The sequence below is a fragment of the Balearica regulorum genome, chromosome 8 (assembly GCF_011004875.1).
Source record: "Balearica regulorum gibbericeps isolate bBalReg1 chromosome 8, bBalReg1.pri, whole genome shotgun sequence".
Taxonomy (NCBI): domain Eukaryota; kingdom Metazoa; phylum Chordata; class Aves; order Gruiformes; family Gruidae; genus Balearica; species Balearica regulorum.
Window position 1 is genome coordinate 29,416,921 of NC_046191.1, and position 19,960 is coordinate 29,436,880.

The 19,960-nt window shown below is 49.8% G+C and overlaps 1 protein-coding gene across 8 annotated transcripts in view; it reads left to right on the forward strand.

The window, feature by feature from the left end:
- Window positions 1–1,381: 1,381 nt before the first annotated feature.
- Window positions 1,382–19,960, forward strand: part of RGS8 (regulator of G protein signaling 8) — a 30,006-nt gene continuing 11,427 nt past the window's right edge. For 2 of the 8 annotated variants that reach the window (XM_075760338.1, XM_075760346.1), the window contains exons 1-7: window positions 1,382–1,693; window positions 2,195–3,864; window positions 6,419–6,718; window positions 10,433–10,491; window positions 11,986–12,519; window positions 14,408–14,509; window positions 15,434–15,498. In XM_075760338.1, the coding sequence (XP_075616453.1) occupies window positions 12,494–12,519; window positions 14,408–14,509; window positions 15,434–15,498 (193 nt within the window). In that variant the 5' untranslated portion in view covers window positions 1,382–1,693; window positions 2,195–3,864; window positions 6,419–6,718; window positions 10,433–10,491; window positions 11,986–12,493. Of the gene's footprint in view, window positions 1,694–2,194; window positions 3,865–6,418; window positions 6,719–10,078; window positions 10,166–10,408; window positions 10,492–11,985; window positions 12,520–14,407; window positions 14,510–15,433; window positions 15,499–19,960 lie in introns of those variants that run through there. The other 6 variants (XM_075760342.1, XM_075760343.1, XM_075760339.1 and 3 more) reach the window with 6 other exon arrangements.

Here is a 19,960-nt window from a genome sequence, read left to right on the forward strand (position 1 = left end):
TGTTTGGCAGAGCTTTTCTTTGTATGTTTCTAAAACTCATTTCTGTCTCCATTTGTTTGAAAACAACACTTAATATTGGTCATAGCCCCTGGTCCCTTGGTCCCCTGCGATGGGGTGGTCTCCCTTACCTCCCAGGCTGGACTTCAGGCACACAGAAGTTACGATACCGTCGTGCTGCTTTTTGTTCGGTACTGCCGCTGGCTTGGACTCTGCAAATGGATGGTCTAAGGTCTGGGTCACTGTCCTTTCTGGAAGTCTCATTCCCTGCTGCTTTCAGATAGGTGTCCGGGAACACAGCCCCAGGATTGGGGGCTAGTGGAACCGGAAGCTACGCAAGCATCCAAAATTCCATGCTTTTTCTCTTGGTTGCCCCATGGGAGGAAATTTGCCTCTTTTTTTACCATTTGCAAGCCCAGTTTGGCCAGTAAAGGGCTTTCCCAGGGTCACAGATTCAAAGCCAGACGAGTAACGTATCGTGCCGTTTCCCAGCAATGCTGGCACTGCCCCATGATAGTTTCTGGAGCTAAATGACCTCTTGGGGTGTGGGGCATCTGAAAAACACCCGAGTGACTGGCACTGAGGCTTATATTTCCAAGGCTGGGAATTGCTGGATTCACGACCTGGTTTAAGTAGGGCAGAATATGTGTGTGTGAGGGGAAGGGGAGAGAATTGTCATGGGCAGTTGGTTTGCTGGTGAAGCTGCCTGCCCCTGCAGGGACCAGGGCTCCCAAGATGGATCCGAGCCATCGGATTTTACAGCAGGACGAGCTGCTAATTTCAGTAATAGCACTGCTCCGGCTGCCTGCTTTGAAAGATGCTTGGGTTTTGTTTATGCACAAGGGAGTCATGTTTTGTGAGTGCCCCATCCACCATGGGGGATGTCTCTGTGAGCAAAGGGCCAGCACTAATGCCATCCTGTGTGTCTGTGAATGAATTTGCCCTTTATTCAGTGCTCTCCACCCCTGCTGAGCCGAGAGCCCTGCACCGTTTCACAGGCGTGCATAGATGCCGCTGTTTGCAGCGCTCCTTCAGCCAGGCTTCCGCATCCCGGTGCCTCTAATCCCAGACAAAACCCAGGCTGTGGAGCAGCAAATGCAACAAGACCTCTATTCTTGGACTGGAAAGCCTCAAAGCCAGTTCTCCAGGGTGTAGGGCGATGAATATGCAGTTGCTGGAGCTCTCGACAAAGCTGACTGAATAGCAGCATTTGTCGTTAGCCCTGAACATACGCTCCTCTCCCATTGGATCCGTAGCCTTCACTGCAGCTTTTCAGTTACATAAATACGGCCTATTTTCCCCTCACAAATTAACATCTTGCTCGCTAAGTTTAGGCTTTCGCACGCATGCAAAACAAATCTTCTGATTTTTTCACACGCAGCTGGAAATCCTGGCTCACCCGGGGAGAAGGGAGAAGCCGTCCCTGCCTGTATAAAGCCTTCACAGTGGCGATGGACAGTGGTGCTGACAGCGTCCCCTTGAAGTGGCACGACTCTGCGAAGTCCTGGACACTGCATTGCAAATCATCTGAGGTGCCTTGTCCTTTTTTCGCCCCCGGGAAAGTCGGATCCCAGCCGTTTGGCTGCCAGAGGGTCTGCCTTCCAGGCAGGCTGCACAGAGTCCTGGAGACTGGAAAGTTGGTTGCATGCTTTGGGGCACAGAGCAGATGGCTCCTCACTCCCTGGAAAACACTGACGTGGGTATATTTTTCCTCAAAGATGGTTTGCTCGTACACCCCTGAATGTACTGGGAGATTGCACTGCTGTATATCTGCATTAAAACCAGTACTATAGAGAATGGATGTCATTTGGAAATCTCCCAGCCCTGGGGTGGAAGAAAGCTGACTTGCATCCACTGAGACTCCACTGAGACTCACTTTATTAGTGATATAAGTAACACAGATGCACAGGGCTGGGAAACAGATGCCTGTGCCCCTCCCTGCAGGGGTATTACTCCCTATTTCAGCAGCCTAAAGGCATCCAGCTCCCCAGTGCTGCTGGGGTCTCTCTGGGGTGGGGGAATGGCCAGGACCTTGATGAAGCATCAAATCTCAGCTTCTTACTCCTTGTTGCGGGGGAAATAACGATACCTAGTTGTAGGTCCTCAAACAATTATCCCCTGGGCCAAAGTATCTGCTGCTACGGTCAGAGAAGCCATCTGCAGCTATGGATCCACAGTGAGACCTTTTCTATTCCAGGGCTGATGGCATGCTGTGATGCAAAATACCTTCTGACAGCTCCTGGCAGAGTGACCCGTAAGGGAGATGTTTCCTGGAGCTGAGCACCAACACCCTGAGGCCAGCTGGACGGGCAGGCCGTCGGGGTGCTGGATTATGTCTCGGTAGGACTGGGTCCCATCCTGCTCTGCTGTAGATGGGCATGCGTGATCTTGGGTGAGTCTTGGTCTATTATGGAATAGAGTCAGAGATAGAGACGGACCTGGTAACGTGATGTAGTCTCAGGTTAACTGCTGTGGAGGGTATTGACCTGGAGACTTTCTGCGCCTGTAATTCAGTGCATCGCATGCTGATTTTTATTAAAGGCAGCCATGTGGCTCAGTGTCCCTGTGTCTCTGAAATCACCAGTGGGAAACCTTAGAGTAGGGAGCTGTGGTAAATGGATGACTGGGGGGGGTCTCAGGGGAGGGTGTAATACCTTAAACATCTGACTTTTATTTTAATCCTTCTAAACTGAGCACCCCAGGTGAGACCCAGCCCCTCTGAGGGTTACACCACTGGGGCAGAAGAGGGGAAGAGGCGTGGGATCTTTCAAAAAACTGAAAAAGGCGTTAGGCACAAAGCTCTTCCTTCCTTCCGAAGGGGCACGCACTTCTAAGCATGTGATGCTTTAGAAAAGCGCACTGTAAAAATCCACAGAGTGGGGAATTGGTGCCCCTTCGGGGAGGATTACGGCTAGATGCCCAAATCCCTGGCGTTTTGGGTCTGTCGTTGCAGCAGCGTCAGGGACTGCAGGCAGCTCTGCACGCTGCTTTCTGTGCACCACACAAACGGGAGGTGTTATGGCTGCAGTGCCTCCCCACACTCTCTACCAGCCCTGCCAGGCCTTCGGACCTGTACCGGCATGACCCGGATAACAGGAACGGGGTGGGAAAAGGCTGAGCTTTAAACGCTGCTGGTGCTTTGGGTACGTGCGACCCTTTTTCTGTCTGTCTCAATGCAATGCCATCTTTAAAAGCTCTGGGTCAGGCCAGCCCAGAGGCTGAGCATCCTCAGCACAGCTGAGGAGGACTGGGGTTGGGGATCTTGTTATGTTCGAAGGAGGAAAGGAGTCATCAAGGAAAAGCTGAACTCTATCACTGCAATCGCTTCCTGCCCTCTAGTACGGCCCTTCCTTTCCCAGGTAAAAGCAAACAAAGACAACAAAGCGCCTGGTGCCCAAGTGGTAGTTTTCCTTGCTCCAGGGGTCCGTGAGGCCCTAATCTCTTCCCTGTCCTTTTCCTCACCGTGCCCCCGGCCAGCAGCGGATGCTGGCGAGTTCTCCATGGGCAGCAGCCAGCCTGCAGCAATAATGAGAACAAGTCAGGCAGTGCCATCCTATACAAGCCTCTGCTCTGCGTGTGTGCATCTGTGAGAGCGCGCTCTCCCTCTCCCTTCTCCCCCTTCCCTCTCTTTCGTAACCCCCCTCCTTCCACCAGCTCTTGTTCTTTTCATGAGATGCAGGGCTAGGGAGCCAGGAAAAGTGGCACGGTGCTGCTGCTCCTCCAGAGATAGCCGTGGCCAGGCTGGGTCCTTCGCCCTCCCCGATGCACCGGGAGTCTGCAGACACCGTTCCTCAAGGTCCCAACCAGCCGTGTCCGTCAAGCACCAAAAGTCACATAGCCACCACGCTGCTGCCAGCCGCAGGACAGGTAAGAGCTAGGTGGCCTTGGTGGGGATGAAAGGCTCTGTGGTCCTCTGCTTGGTTACGAGTCCCTGCAGGAGGGATATTTACTTGCTCCTGCCCCAGTTTGCTGTGGGGAAGGATGGATCTGCAAGCAAAGTGGGAGGGGAAGGATGCTGCTTGGATGTCACCCCTATTAATGTCATGGCAGAGCTTTTCCCGGTGCATTAATCTTCCCGTGGCATCTTAGAAATGGTCAAAGGGATACAGGCACCGCTTCTAATTAGCAGGCGGGGAAAGAGAGCAGCGTATTTCTTACGTTAACCCCAGCCCAGGCCTGGCTGGGCTGATACAGAAGCAGGACTGGTTCTGGGGTGATCTCCGTTTCAATGGGATTAGCGCTGGGCCTTTGATGCTGGGAGAAAACATCAGTCTGTGCTGATGCCTGTGGCTCTGAGATCGCCCCGTCTCTTCGGTTTTTTTTTCCCCTTCGCTATTGTTGTTGTTTTAAAATGGTGGATTGCATTTCCTTTAAATATTTGTGGCCAGGGTATCTGTGACATTGTGACTAACACCCGGGCTGAACGCTGGGGCTGAGCTAGTTAAAAATAAGACTAATTGGAGCGAAAGGAGAATGTGTTGGAGGCGAGAGAACTGCATCGAGCAGAGGCTGTAGCAAAAACTTGCAGATGGCAGGAGCGTGTGCGTTCTTTGGGGGAAGAACCAGGGGCTGACCCGAGTGGGCTTGTTTTCCTGCAACCCGGGCTGTGGGGCTGCTGTAACTCATGGAAATCCCTGCAGCAGCAAGGGACATCTCTTTGCTGTTCGATGGGTGGGGGGCAACAAGCTGGTAATTTGGCACAGCTAATAAATACAAGGGACCCGTCGTGCTAGCGTCTTCTGTCTGCAGCTGGTGATCCCTGCACTGGATCCCAGATCCATCTGGGGAGCGTACACGTTGCATAAAGGGCTGTGCTTTCGCTGTCCTGTTGCGCTGCCCTTCTCTGAGACTTGTTCCCGCAGCCCGGGCTCCACCGAAGCAGCCCTGCGGTCCTTCCACGCGGCTCCGGAGACGTTGCCCAGTCCTTAGGGCGTGACCGTTGCAGGCGTTGGCAGAGCTTGGTGTGCATCTCTGTCCAGGCTGGCAGGACACGGGCGATGATGGCAGGCCAGTCTCCCGAGGAGAGATTGGTGCTGGATGCAGCAGACGTTTTTTCTGAAAGAACCACCATCTGCTGGAGAAAGAGGATGAGCCCATCTAACTTCATTTATGTTTTAATTAAGGCTAGAGCAGCAGCCTCCAGAGATGAAAGAGAAATCCCAGCTCACCCATGCGGTTAGCTCTGTATTTCATTGTACAAATATCCATTCACCTGCTCACGTGTTTAAAGTTAAGCACTTGCTCAGGTGTTTTGGTGCAGTGGGAATGACCTCCTAGTGCCACGTTGTGTATCTGTATAGTGGTTAACAACCCCAGTAAATCCTTGCTGTGGGACCTGGATGCCCTGTAAGCCCAACCCTTTGAAATAGCGGCGATAAAAGCAGAGAAGCATAGACCTTGTCCATCATAAATGGATTTGTGACTGCAACCCCGAGGTCTCGGGGCTTATTTCTAACATTCAATAAACGACTAGTTTGCAGTGTTCAGCTAGCAAAATGCAGGCTGCTTGCAAGCACCTTGAATGATCTCTCAGCAGAAAATTAACCCCGTCTGTCAGCAAGCCTCGCTCCCTGGCCTGTGTCGAGCATCAGATCTCAATCAAAACGTACAAGGGCCGGAGCATCTGCGGTCGGGAATCTTTGTGGAGCTCTGTCTGTCGGGGTGGATCTGTCTCGGCTTCCCAGCCATACACACCAACTGCCTTACAGACGCTGCCATATTGACAGCAGCAGCGATGCTGAAAGCTGGGAGGACTCCAAGGCTGCACAGAGCAGCTCTGTGTCATCTCCAATCCTTTCTGCCTCCCTGCTCCGTGCTAACAGCATCCTCTCGCAGAGGCACTGATGCGCTTCTTTACGTGTAAGCGCTCCTGGGCATGGGAGCACGTTTCCTCAGAGAACAATTATGAAATTATAATAAAGTGCTTTAAAGGAGAAATTCTTCCCTTTGATTTCTGCTGCCCCTCTCAGCCCGGAGCCTCCTGCACTGCTTAGCTGTCGGTTTTGTGTCTTACCTGCCCAGAGGAATTGGGGAGGGAGGCGGGAGTGTGCAAGCTGGGGCCAGGAGCCCTCTCGCAGTGGAGACATCTGTTCTGCTGCAGCAATCGCAACGCCTGAGAGCCACGAACACGTCCAGGAGATACTTTTATCATTGACACAGGGGAGAATTTAAATAGCTGCCATGCTCTCGAGCTAAGCCGGAGACAGAACTGTGGATCACACTTTATGTAACTCATTTTTATTTTTAAACACAGTCTTTTATTTTCAAGAGGAGTTCAACTCAGTGGGTGTCTCCTATCTCCTGCCCTGCCTTGTTAACACATGTGAGGTGGCTTCTTTTATCAACCCCCCATCCAGTATATCAGCTGCTTGGTTTCCTCACCTACCCCTGCAACTCAAGCTCTCCTTGTTTCACCTTTCAGGATTTCCTGCCTGCCTGGCCTGATGGTGGAGAATGATTTGAGGTTTAAGGTGAATAGAAAAATTAACCCCTTAAAAACATTGAGCTACCTCAGTGGGTATTTCCTGATGTTACTGGAGCCTCTTTTTAGAAGGGGGAGCTATTCTTGTGGTTCTCATCACAAGTAAGACGGGTCTGTGATTTGTTTTGCAGTTTAGGAAGCTGTCAGTCATAATTCCTTCCTGCCAAGACAGTCACCTCGTGCTGGACCAAGCGTGTTTTTCCCCTGGACCCTAAACCAAGCAGGCAGCAGCCTGGCACAGTGAGTGGAGCATTGCATGTCAGGTGTCACCAACTAACAATTTTCTTCCAGCTTTAATTGCAAATAGTGGTGGAGAACAGCAAGCTCTGGAGATAAATTAATTACTCATTTGAATTACCTTGGGGTTGGGCCCATACAGGTACCAGGCTGGATTCTGGATAAATTTTGAATGACCAAGTGTCAGAGGAGGATTGTCACTCCAGGGCAAGGGTGTTCCTTCCAGTCCTCCAGCCGAAAAACAAAGCCCCCTCGGGTCACAGCAGAAGTGGACCACAGCTGCAGGCTTGCGCTTGAGCCAAAGGCAGGCTCTGCAGCATGCGGGTCACCTGAATTCCCAAAGCAGAGACTATTGTGGGAGGCAATCGGCATTTTGCCGTCACAGAGCCTACGTCACCGAGCATCTTCCAAAGAGATCACAGAGGCAGCAGGGTCTCATGAAAACATACCAAAGAATGACTTCACCTATGGGGATGTAGCTGCCAAAGATCGCAGCAGTCTGAAGAAGCGCTTTCTTGGCGCTAGGGAAAACCTCTCGGACTAGCAAGTTGTGAAGCACGCCCTCGAACAAGCTCCTTGCAGCACAGTACGAGAAAAGAGAGATGCCAGCACGGACCCAGGAAAAGTCGCAAAGTAAGAGCGAACACAATCCCAAAGAAGTTCAAAGCCCTTGTGGCATGGATCACTGTAAATATGACAAGGTCACGAAGTCAGAAATGAGACAGCGGCGGGCTTGGCGTGATGGCTCGTTAAGCAGAAAATAATGGAATCCCAGAGTGGCAGCAGACCCCCGAGGAAACAGAGCAAGAGTGAGAAGATAGGGAGAAGTCTGCTGAAATGTCAAGGTGAAGGAGTTTATTTAAGGCAAACCCACTGGAGATGTCAGCCAAGTAAATGAGCTAGTCGGTGTGGGCATCCTCTGATCTTCCTGCTCCAAAGGGTGGTCAGCTGCCAGCCCCGGAGCAGCGTCCCTGTATCTGGGGAGGCACAAGCCAGAGCTGCCTTCCTGGTCCGGATGGCTATGTGAGGGCGGCTGTACTGGCGGGAACAGGTAGATGTCTTCAGGCCACGCGATTTGGTCTAGCAGTTGGGTGGCAGAAACAGGGACCAAGTGAAACTGGTGAAGGTGTTTGGTCCAGAACAAGTTTTAGGGTAAAAACCACCAGAATGATGATCAATGGACTAAACACATGGAATAGGCAGGGAGGCATTTAAAATAATAGGGAGGGTGAAAAGGACCCTGGAGATGGTGGAGAGAAGATTGTCCAGGGAACAGGCTGGCAAATTCCCTTCCACCCTGTCCAGTGACAGCCAACAAGCCAATGCTGCACGTGTTCACTGCTTGTGTGTTTGCTGTTAGCAGGTCATGAGGAAATGGCTTTAAAGTATTTCTTGGAGAGATTTAAAATTTTGGATGGGATTCAAGCTTAATATCAAAATGAGTTATTTTATTAAAAGCTTTTAAATAGGAGCTACAGAGTAGTCGGAAGCAGGAGGGCTATTTTAGAAGGAATTTGCTATAAACCTCTTCTACTGCACAGAAGCTTTCTAAAATATTACCCTGTAAAAATATAATTCTCTTTATCTGCAATTTAATTACATTTCCCATAGTGCCTGTGTCAACACAGTTCACTTATTTTTGTTCTCTATTAACTCACACCTGGCCCAGGAAACTAGAAGAAAAAACTGTCAATGTTTAGAATCCTTTGTGGGTTGCTCCAGGATCTCACTGAGGTTACAAAAAGGGTGTATGGGCGTACTGGAGAAATAGGAATTGGGGTCTCTGTCCATACTGGCGATGGCTGTGAGATGGCAATATATAAATCTGGCATAAGAGCAGTAGGAGGAGTGGGAGCACTCACGAGGTCCTCTGGTCCATCCCATCCAGAGTTAGTGCATCAGAGTTTTTAATCTGTTTGAGACAGCAGCAAAGTCTGGGTATCTGAATAATCTGGGGATCAGAATTATCTAGAGCTTTGTTGATTGAACCTTTTGTTGAACCTCTCCCACCACACAATGTCTGTGTGCAAATGAGATCTGAGGGATGTCCTGGAAGTATTATGAAAATGTTGTCACTCGTGACATCCTGCGGTTGCCAAGAGAGAACCTGGATGTGCGGAAATGCATTAAAATAAAAATGACACGTTAGAAGTTAAACCCTTGGTGATGTATTAAATTTGGCTTGAGTTTGGGGCAAGGGCTGATGCTGACTGTTATTTAACTAGAACAAACCAGCCTGTGGTACCAGAGGCATAAGATGAACCTCAACCTCTGACCTTGGCTGAGAGGAAATTGTATCAGCCACAGCATTTTTTCAGTGCTTGTCTTCTGATAACTGGAGACATGATTAATCCGGGTCAGGATGACCTGGGCTTTGCAATGGGAGGATGAGAACAAGGCAAATATTTCCTTGCCAAGTGGAGCTGTGAAGGAGGGGATCCAAGATGATGGAGAGCTGAGATCATTGCTGCAGTGCTACTAATCCCTGTGGTTTTGTAGTAAGTTTTGCAGGACTTTGTCTCTCCCCAAGGATGTTGGCTGGTGATAATGTGCTATCTCAAGACATGCTTCCTGCTAGTAGCACCAGCATGTCAGGCCCAGCAGTGCTTTTTAGCCGACGAGAGGCAGGTGACTACAAGTTTCCAGGAAAAAGGCAATGACTTGTTTAACTGCAGAGGACTATTATTATTTTTATTTTATTTTTATTTTAATTAGTCAATCAACTTCATTAGGATCAAAAAAGCGATGGGCGTTCTATGGCTTGAGCTCTCGGTGAGGCAGTCACCCAGGTGGGTGCCTGTGCAGCCTGTGTGACACCTGGATGTTGTTACTGATGGGGGGCTGTGCTGCAGCCCTACCACTCAGGTGCATGGGTTAGGTTGTTGTTAGAGTCACTGGGGTGCACTGGACACCCCCTATGCATCCTCTGGAGGACAGAAATGTGGGTGCAGGAGAGAAAAGGGAATTGGGGTGAGTGCACCCAGGAAGGGGGCAGGGAGGGAGCAGGACCGCACACATCGGGTGAGAAGGGGAGACGGATGAAAGGGGTCAGTCACATCACTGACTTGGCAGGTGGATTTTTTTTTTTCTTCTTTCATCCCATGGCCTGCAATGAGGTCCTCCCTTACCTGGTAAGGATTTTATTTGGCCCTGCTGACACCGGGGCTGTTTAATTAAACTCTCCCATCCCTTCTGTCTGTGGCAACTCTTGATGATCCGTGATCCGAGGGCAGCAGCCTTCCCTGAACCACAGAGGAGCCGATTAAAACGATGCAGGCGGATGCTTTATTCCAACATACCGAGGGTGACAACAGCGAGCGCTTTCACAGGCATATCCCCCTCAACCCCCCCCCCCGCCCCCAAATGCTCCCTGCCAGCATTCGGCATCCGCTGCCCGTGTGGAGCGGTCCCCCATCTCCAACGGGGGAGACGCTGGGGCTTTGCGGCCAGGTTAGCAAGGCGGTGGGCGAGGAGGGATGCGGTGAAACGTGCTGATCAGGTGGGCTCTTGGCAGCGCTGCCGATGAGCGGTGGGAGCCGGCTGCGCAGCCGAGCCCCAGCCTGTCGGGTTGAGGCTGCTGGAGGGGTTTTTGCTGGATGTGAGAGAGCTGCTCCGAGCTGCGCTGCTGCTGCTCGGGGAGGGGAGGGGTGTCCAAGTGTGACTTTCACCCCGTGCAGGGGGTTGTCTCTGAAGAAGACCGCTCTGCTCTCTCCCCAGAGCCTCTCTGACCACGCTGTCAGCGCAGACCCACCAGCAGAGAGGACAGGTCAAAGGCAGTGAGTATCTTTTTCTCTGTGTCTGTCTGCAGTGCCGCTGTGTTCAGGTTTTTTTTCTGGCTTTCTCTGCATGTGAATGGATGGTCTTAATCTCTTGAAGCCCCCGAGGTCTAGTGGTTTGGGTTTGTGGGGATTTTTGTTGTTGGTTTTTTTTTTTACCTTTGTGCTGCTAATTTTTTCCAGTGGGATGGCTTCTTTATGTTTGCTCAGGTGATCTCCTGGGGTGGTTTGATAACCTGAATGTCATAATCGCACCCCTCCCTTTCCATCTCCTAAGGAGAACCCCCCCAAAACACATCCGTGATGAGACTGGCAATTCTCCTTGACCAGGGTCCTTTCATAGAGGGGGGAGGTAGGATGAACGATGGAGCAGGAGGCAAAAAAACCTCGCCATGGACCCCTGCTGGGATGCCTCTACCACGCACCACAGATCATAGTTCTAAAGTCGTAATTGACTGGCTTTATTTGCAATCAGAGGAAATATCCCTGGGGATGCTAGCCTAGCAGTGGGATTGCCGTCATGGGAAATATAGGTCTCGGCATCCGTGAAGTCAGACAGACTTTGGGATCGCAGGGAAGTTCAGTGCTGCTGAGCTGGGCAGGTTCTTGTTGCGGGGGCTGGTGAGCGGGTGGGAGCGGGGGCGAGCAGAAAGCTGTTTCGTAACAGTACCCCAAAAACCAGGCTGCTAGAGGAGGCTGCAAGGGAGGGGGCACCCGGCTCCGCTCCCAGCCATCGCTTCAGAGCAGCAGTGGGATAGAGGAGTAGGGGCTGCTGGACTCTAGGAAATCATGTGCTGTGGCCCCACATGCGAGCGAGGCTGTTAATGAGGAAATTTAAAGGGGCTTAAGGAATTACAAGGATTGATTTCAGTTAAAGCGCATCGAAGCAGCCGGTCAGGGTTAGGGATTAAGGAAATGCACTCACTGGCATGTAGTGCAATCCCAGTTCCATTAATTTAGTTGGGAAGAGGCTTTGTGCGTTTTTAATGTAATCAGGTTTTAAAAGGGACGTTGCGATGGGCAGCCCAAGCTCTGGGAGCTCCCCAGACGAGCAGGGTCCTGGCTCCTTTGCACACAGACTCTGCTCTCATCAGTTCCTTTGTCTCGTCCTCGGTTGTTCCCTCTGGGCAAGAGGACATGGAGGCTATCTGGAGCTTGGCCCTATCCTGGCAAATAAGAAACCTTTGCTCACTATACAGTCCTGCTCTCTGTCCCCTCGGTCTCCTGGCTGGTGGACCTCACCTTCACTCTCTGATGCAAGATTTGTTCAACCAGCTGCCTGTGTGCCAAGGCTCACAGGGACCCTGGCACCCCCTCTGTCCCTTCCCTCCCCTTTGCAGACTGTGCGTCTCCTTGGTGGCTCCCCACAAACTCCCACCACCCCGAAGAGGAGATGCTTTCTTTGAGTTATTTCTGTGTGAGTGCTTGAGCCTGTGATGGTGAAAGGACTAGCATCTGCAGACACGTGAAGTCCTCCTGTTATTTTATTTGCAGTGCCAGCTTTTCCATGATGCCTGGCCAGTAACATCAGCCATGACCTGGAGGGACAGGGACAAGAGGTAGTTTGGTCTTCTTAGCGAGGTCAGCCCGGAGCCCTGCCTGTTGAGGAGAGACCTTCAGAGGTGTTGAATGATGAGTGCAATAATGCCAACTCCTGCTGCTCTGTGGTGAGCTGTGACGCCAAACTCAAATCACTTTAGACCTGAAGCTGGACTTAACCCGCGGTCCTGGTCTTAGAAGGAAATGCTGTCTCTCCTCTGTGATCATCCCTCAACTCTGAACGTCTTCCACTGAAAAATCGACCTTCCGTGCTAGGAGGCAAGGATCAAATGGGTTGAGAACAACTGGCCCACCTCTTTTTGCGGAGGATTCTTTGATATATTTTTAAGTGCCGGGACATGAAACAGTAAATCCCTCCTTCCCGCACTCCTGCCTCCTGCAAACAGCCCCGACTGCTGTCCAAGCCAGCCAGTTAAAGGGTTAACTATAACTGGATGCCTGAATGGCTGCCTTACTGATCCCACGGAGGTAACTGAAAAGACATGATGCATCCCTCACCCCTGCCCATCCTGTCGCTGTCTACCTCGTCCAGCGAGCCTTCCAGCTCGCTGCAGTGTCCCCTCTTCCCTCCTGCCCTTCCCTTGCCTCTCCACCTCCTGCAGACCGGGTTTCTTTCCCTCTCTCTCTCCCATGTCCTGTCTTGAAAGTCCTCACCTAGAGATCGGTGTTCCATGAGACACAAGCTCCTCGCTCATGGCGCAGCATCTCTGTCCCCCCGTACGTTCTGATTCCCTGCTGCAGTCCCTTGATCTCAGGCATCAGAGAGAAATCTGAGCAGCGCTGCGGTAACGCGTGTCACACCTCTTGCTGAGAAATCTGTGAGCTTGCTAGAGCAAGCAGTGCGGGGAAGATAAAGGTTGGGGGCAGGAGGTATCGGGAAAGATACCAGAAAGATCCTATAGCGGACTCGGTGTCCGTTTGAGCACAGCAGGTCCAGCATGCTCAGCTGGGAACACGACACTTTGCAAACGGTGTCTCTGCACTCGTGTTTGAGGTTTATGTAGCGTAGCGTCCCGAGACCACCTGTCAAGGGTCCGTATTGTGAGGCTGTGCAGCAATTCCTGCGACTGAAGATCTCCAGGTTTTTGTGCCCTGTTACATGCTGTGAGCTGCCTGTGCTGCACCAGGGAGACACTCGTTGCATTTAATTAACATTTAATTTGCTTTAAGATTACATTAAAATGTGCAATAATAGAAACTCTCTGAAGGGCGGGAGGAGAAGGGGGAAACAGGCCTGCTACGGATTGGCTCAGTCGCTGGTGCTGAAAGTGTTCTGCAAGAATTACATATGGAAGGGAAAAATACTGTGCTTCCCTCTGCAGTCACAGAAAGTATTTGGCATCTGTTTGGGAGAAGGGCTTTCTCCAGATCGGAAGTGGGTCTGGCAGCTGAGACGTGGAGACTGGGTCACTAAATCCTCCTCCCATGGTCCCGAGGAGAGAATGGCCTTGTTCGATGTCTGGGGAATCTAGTAGAAGAGATGCCCTTGGGCTGGAGAGGCGAATCACAGGCTCTGCCCTTCTAGAGACCGCGTAAAACCGTTAACTGGCACCTGTATGTTTTTGAGAGGAGACGATGCCAGTCCCGTATAACGCATCCGTGTGTTTCCCTCTCCCTTTGTGTTCCTCCCCATCCCGAGGTTATGTAATGAGGGATGCTGCAGATACGCCGGCTATCCCGGGCAGGGGCTGGCAAGGACGCGAGGGACCAGCGGAGGAGCGAAGGCTCTGTGGCTGGTTTGAAATTTAGAGGGGAAAAAAAGCAATAAAGCCATTTTCTGCCTGGGTAAGCCTGTCAGGAAAGAGGCAGTTTTAGCCTGCTTATGTAAGCCCGAGTCTAAGGACACTGCCTGGGATTCCAGCCGGGGTCTCATGGCTCTGCAGCACAGGCTCTCCTTGCAGGTGCCTTGCTCCCTCTCTTCTTCCTCCAGCCCCCTCCTGCCCTCAAGCTTTAGGACTTGTGCTGGATCGTGGTGACTGATTTCTGGTATTGCTGCCTTTTGCTCTACTCCCACACCTGACCAGAGCAGGTCTTTCCAAGAAACCATCCCAAAGCACAGCCTTTAAAAGCCTTTTTGCCAGTCAGAGCAGCTGAGTGACTGGTGTGGGTCAGCCTTCGGCTGTTCTGGTGCCATGTCTGTCCTTAGCGTCTGCTTCGCGTCTTACTGGAGATGTTTCAGGGTCCCCCCCACAGACGAGGGAACCAAGGACGCAGGTTTGATGAGGCACAGAGCCACTGAGGTTTTTTGGTTTTCTTGGATTATTTTTTTTTTTCCTGCCACTCTGGCTAGACTTGTAATCGTCATCTTCTTTGGTTTTCCCCTGCTCACACCCCTGCTCCCCCACATCGACCACAGGAACAGAGGGATGAGGACTCGCCTGGGCTGCCTGTCTCACAAATCAGACTCATATAATGATTTCACAGCTATTCTTCCGGACAAGCCCAACCGGGCTTTGAAGTGAGTATAGCTGCAGCATCCCACCCCACTCCATTTCTGTCCTTCCCCTCCCTGCCCACCACCCCCTCTAAGTATTATCTTCCTTTTGTTGTGCTTTGTATAAGCTTTGACTAGTTCTTTTAGCCACAAGGAAGGAGGAAATCAAAACAACACTGACACAGCTGGAACAGCCTCAGAAAATACTCGGATCATTGATATGAGTTCTCCTGTGGGACAGAACACGCTCACGGTCCCCGCTGCTGTATGTGGGACGTGTCTGCGCATATTTGAGGATGTAATTCACCCCTCTGTCATCACAAATCAAAGTCTGAGCAGTTGACTTGGTATAAGAGGTGACCAGCAATTTCGGGTCACGGTCCTCCTTAGCCTTGTTATTAAACACTACCAAGAGGGCCTACATAAGTTTTTGCATAACACTTCAGGTAGATGCTTCAGACAATCCAAAATCCTGATTTGAGACGAGTGGGATGGGATTCATCAGATCACAAGTCACTGCTTGCATCTAGGCTAAGAGTCTAACCTTCCTGTTAAAGGCAGGAGAGAGAAATAAACACTTCTGCAGGGGTGGGTTTCATTTCACTTAACTTTTGGCATTTACAATGTAAATCTCTACATCTGAACTTGTTCCCTGAGCCTCTGCTTAGAGTCAATGAGGAAAAATTGGTCTCTTTTCGGATGTGATTCACCTGGCCTATTTTACCTGGATGTCAGGTGAAGAGAGCCAAGTCCCTGCAAGTCCCTTGGAATCTCCTCACTGACTCTAAAGGGAGCCCAGAGTGACTTGCTCACCTGGAGACCTCTACATTGTAGACCTCCAAAGTTAGGTGAGAAGAATCCAGCCTTCCTTGGTGTCCTTGTCAAACAGCCCCAGAGGGAATCAGCGGCCATGGGTTGTCTGTAACTTGCCTCTTCCTTTCCTTACAGACGACTGTCAACAGAAGAAGCAACAAGATGGGCAGACTCTTTTGATGTCCTCTTGTCCCATAAATGTGAGTAGAGATCAAATTCTACCTTTTTTTTGCTCCCTGGTACCCTTAATACTGGTTGTAGCTAGGGCAAAGCATGCGTTGCATAGCACAAGAACGGTCCCTCGGGTAGCTGCTTACTGCCCACCAGGCAACGGTCACAGTCATTAATAGGCAGGACTTATTCTCTGGTTAAAAGGCGATGGAGTGAGTTTCTGTGGGTTCCCTTCCTGGCTCTGCTCTTGACTGGGTGATCACAACTGATAAAGTCATCAACCCAAGGTCTAGCTTTCTCCAGCTCCTGGGGACGCGCTGGAGGCAGGACCCCAAGGCTGTGGCCATGCGTACCGTCCTTTGGCGAGCGCCTCTGGGTCCAGTCTTTCCGCACAAGCAAACGGCAGGTTCTCAGCTTGCTAAAGCCCCCAGAGATCCGCGACACCGGCTTCTCTCCCTCCAGCTGCTCTGCTGAGCTGCTGTGCAGCTATGCTGCGTTGAAGCACACAGCCTTTGCTGGGACCGCTACGACCCAACACCATATGTGGTTCGTAACCTTGACCAACTTGCTCTGTAGCAGAGAAATCACGCGTGGTAGCCCTTGGCAGGATCTAATTCACAGTTACCAATGCAAACCTGAAAATTTCACGTCTGGAAACCTTATGCAAACGTATAATCAGCATACCTCGCTCCATTCAATAGATCAATCGTATCAGTTCTTCTCAGAAAATATTATTCTGCTTCACCAACTCATATAATTTCTCATGCTGAGAAATTATAAACAAGACAGCGAAGTTCACAGTATAGGTTCATTAATGTGTTTCCATTGGAGAATAAAACAAGAGCGAGTCAAGGTTGAGGAAAAGTGAATGTGGGTGGTGAACTATTGCAATAAGGAACTGTCTGGTTTTCTTAGAGATTCAGGTTTTTCCACACTTGTATTTTAAAAAATAAGTGTAGAATTATATTATTATTTTAAATAAAGCATAATTTTGCTGGATTTCTACTGCGATGACAACAGTTTTGGCAGGGAATTAAGTGACAACTTTAAACAGCCTGGCTGTCCAAGGCAGAAAAGCAATATATAATTTTAGCAGCAGTATCTTGTTGAGATCATTGCTCTTGCAGCCAGTAGGAAAAAAAAAAAAAAGAAATGGTGTAGCTGGGTATGGCTAAGAGAGAACATTTCTTTTGTGGAAATTCAAAACAAGAGGGGAAAAATGCACCAAAGAGGCCATGGGGTGCCTTGGGGCATGGGGAGGGACAGGATATTCACATCAGTGTTACAATTCTGTACTCGAGCCCCTGTTTCTCCTTCACCAGTGCAAAAGTTGAAATTTTCCTTATTAAATACAGACTGCAGCAAAAGTGCTTTGGTTACAAAAGCCAGTGAATTTACGCGTCTATGTGCTGACATTATACAGACTGTTCCCTCTTCAGCTGACTGCTGCAAATGCTAAATCAAACCTTAGTTCAATTATTTCATCCAACAACCTCTACAAGAGTGTCTGTGTTTATTAATAAATTAGCCTTGTAGAGTGATAAATGAATTATTAGAATTTGTCCTGTCTCTAGAATGGAAAGTAATTCTGATAACTCTCTGGCACCTAATGAAAAATGTTCAGTTTCTAACAGCAACAGAAGATGGTCTTTAAAATTTTAAATTAACTTTTTTTTAGCAGAAGTCATGGTGACATTGCCTGGTGATCAGTCACAAAAAATATTGTTGTTTAATACACTACTTTATAAAAGAATATATTAAAACTGCTCTGCACCTGAAGTTTCTGGAATTCTGCCCTAGTCTAGCAGTCAAGGGTTATAATGATGCAAATATAAAAAGCTCTGTTGAAACAGAAGCGTTATTTTAGTTACACTGGTTTAAAGGAGAGAAGAGCGTATATCCATAAAAGGAATTATCTTGTAAAATTATCGTGGTTTCGCTTATGTACACTTATATCCAAAGCATAGAAGAACTGCCAAAGACCTGTTATAAAAGCAGAACGAAGGGTTGCATTTTTGCTGTTAGAGATGTGCTGATATTAGGCACAAGACTCCCCTTACCTGCCTTATCTGACCAAAATTTCAGAGTAAGAAAAGTGCTGCCTGCATCTGCCTGCAGTAAAGCTGCCAGCTAATATTCTGTTTCTCATGCCAAGAGAAGGGCAGAACTGTCTCAGACTAATTTCTCTTCCGTGACCGCCCAGGTGAACAATATTAGCCAGGGAAAATTTGAATTCATGCTTGGGGGCATGGGCTAAGCACCAGCTGGGCTCCGGGAGAATTTTCCCTGGGGCTCACAGCATCAGCAGGTAGATCGCTTCTGCTTGACACATCTGCCATAAACTCTTTCTTGGCTAGATGGACAGTTCATCTATTTTGGAAGGGAGATTGTGATGCTGATTTCAGGGGGTTGAGTGGCACTTTCTGCTGCGGTCAGATGTTACGGTCGTTTTGGGTCCCTTCAAGTCAACTTGTTCTTTGGGGGGGGGGAAAAAAATCCCAAACCCAGTGTGCTCAAGTAGGACTCAGGAGCTGGATGGAGCAGCTGAAAATGGGGCAGCCTTTGTGGTTAATACTGCAAGGGGTTGAACAGATGCGGAAAAGAGCTCCAAGGAGCGAGAGAGTGGATCAGAGCTCCCTAAAAGGCTTCTGAATGCCAAGGTGAGCAGGCTGCCCTCCTACACAGAGGAGGCTCGCAGGCTGCAATACTCGTTATGGGGAAGGTAAACAACTGGTATTCTTCCACTTCCTATTTTCATGAATCTCCAAATGGAAGCGACCCAAACAAGTTATTATGCATTATACAGACTCTGTGGAGAGTGTCATTATGCTCATTTTTGTCAAATATCCCTTGAAGCGTGCTGGCCCTGTGAAGCCCCTCCGTTCCCTCTCCTCGTGTTGTTTTAATGAATGAACTCTGTAGGTAATGTTTGATGCTGACACGCTGGTGTCTGACAGCATCTTGAGCGGAGGATTGCAAACCCCTGGGTTCCAGCCAGGGATTCCCAGGCTGGGCAATACCCCTCAGTATAGAGTGGTCTGATTTGGACTAATTCCCCGGTCATTTAAGAATAATTTGTGTTGACATTAGCAAGAGATTGCAAGTAGGAAGGGCAGAAAGGTGCTCTCTGTCACACCCCCACCTTCCTTTTGCACTGACACAGGGACTTCAGCATCCCTCAGCCTCTTAGTTACCAATGCAGAATTGCAGGATGCAGCTCAGCTCCGTTTCATTGGCAGCCTCAGATAAACAGGTCAATGTAACGATAACCCACTTGTTTTTGCTAAGGGGTGAGGAAAATCAGCTTTAAATCTTAGGGTCAGCCAGTCGATCCCCTTTTTACAGCAGGAGCCTCGTGTGAGCTCGCTGCAAGAGAAACAAGAACAGCGTTGCAGTGTATTCCCTTGGGTCAGGGCTTCCAAGCACAGGAAGCAACAGGAGAGAGGAGTTTGATCGTACTTTGCAGCAGGAAACGGAGAGTAAGAGACAGATCGTATGTAGCATGCCTCCTTGGATGCTCAGGGAGCAAAAGCAGTGGGTTTAACATTCTAGATTTTGGCATCTTTTCCCATTTTGTACCAGCGTGGATTAGCAATGGCTCCCAGGGAAGCGGAGCTCGGTGTGGTCCGCAGAGTGTGTGTGCATGCGTGTGAGTAACAGAGGAGTAATCCCTGCTCTGTACCCATGCCCAGGAGGTACAGGCTGGTCAGCCAGATGAAGATTTCTTTTGACAGGCTGCTGGAGGGAAATACAAGCAATGGCATGTCTCGTTCTGCATCCCTCGCGGGGCTGGACACATGGCTTGTCATTTGTCCAGAATCCAGCAGGACAGTCTGTCCTCAACCCTTAGTCACTTTTCAATGAAGCATCCAACACAGAAAACCTTTGCACCGAATTTCCATTTTTATCTCAAGGGTGATTCCCCCCACACACACCATGTTTTGTGATCTTTTTGCTCTCCTGCACAAACTTTACTGTCCTCCTCCCGCTTCTGTTGTCTACACATTGCTGCTCCTCCTACACAGCACAGGAATATCGCAACCTACTCCTGGGTTCTTTCTAAGCCAGAACAGCATTAGCATTAGCATTGTGCTGGTGACAGGCAGCTAACGTTCGCCAAAGCGATGCTGAGCAGCAGTGGGAGCACGTACATATGCTATACATTGTGGCCTTGTCTCTTCAGCCCGGGACCCAACCCGCTCCATGGAGCTAATCCATTCATCTACCAGCCGTAGGGGCTCTACCTTTATTCCTCACATGACATGCTGGTTGCCCCGATGGTGTGAAATGCGTGCATTAAATATATGATTGGTAATTGCTTTCTTACTCTGACGGTGGCTAATGCTTGGTTATTAAGCTGTCTGCCTGAATGATTTAAGCCACTAATCTCTGTGTTGCTGGAGCCTGCCTTAGGTAAGCCCTGTGTTGTGTTCTGTGCTACCCAGTTCAGTCCCTTCCTCCACACCCTTCTTGCTGGAAGGGATCCCCTCT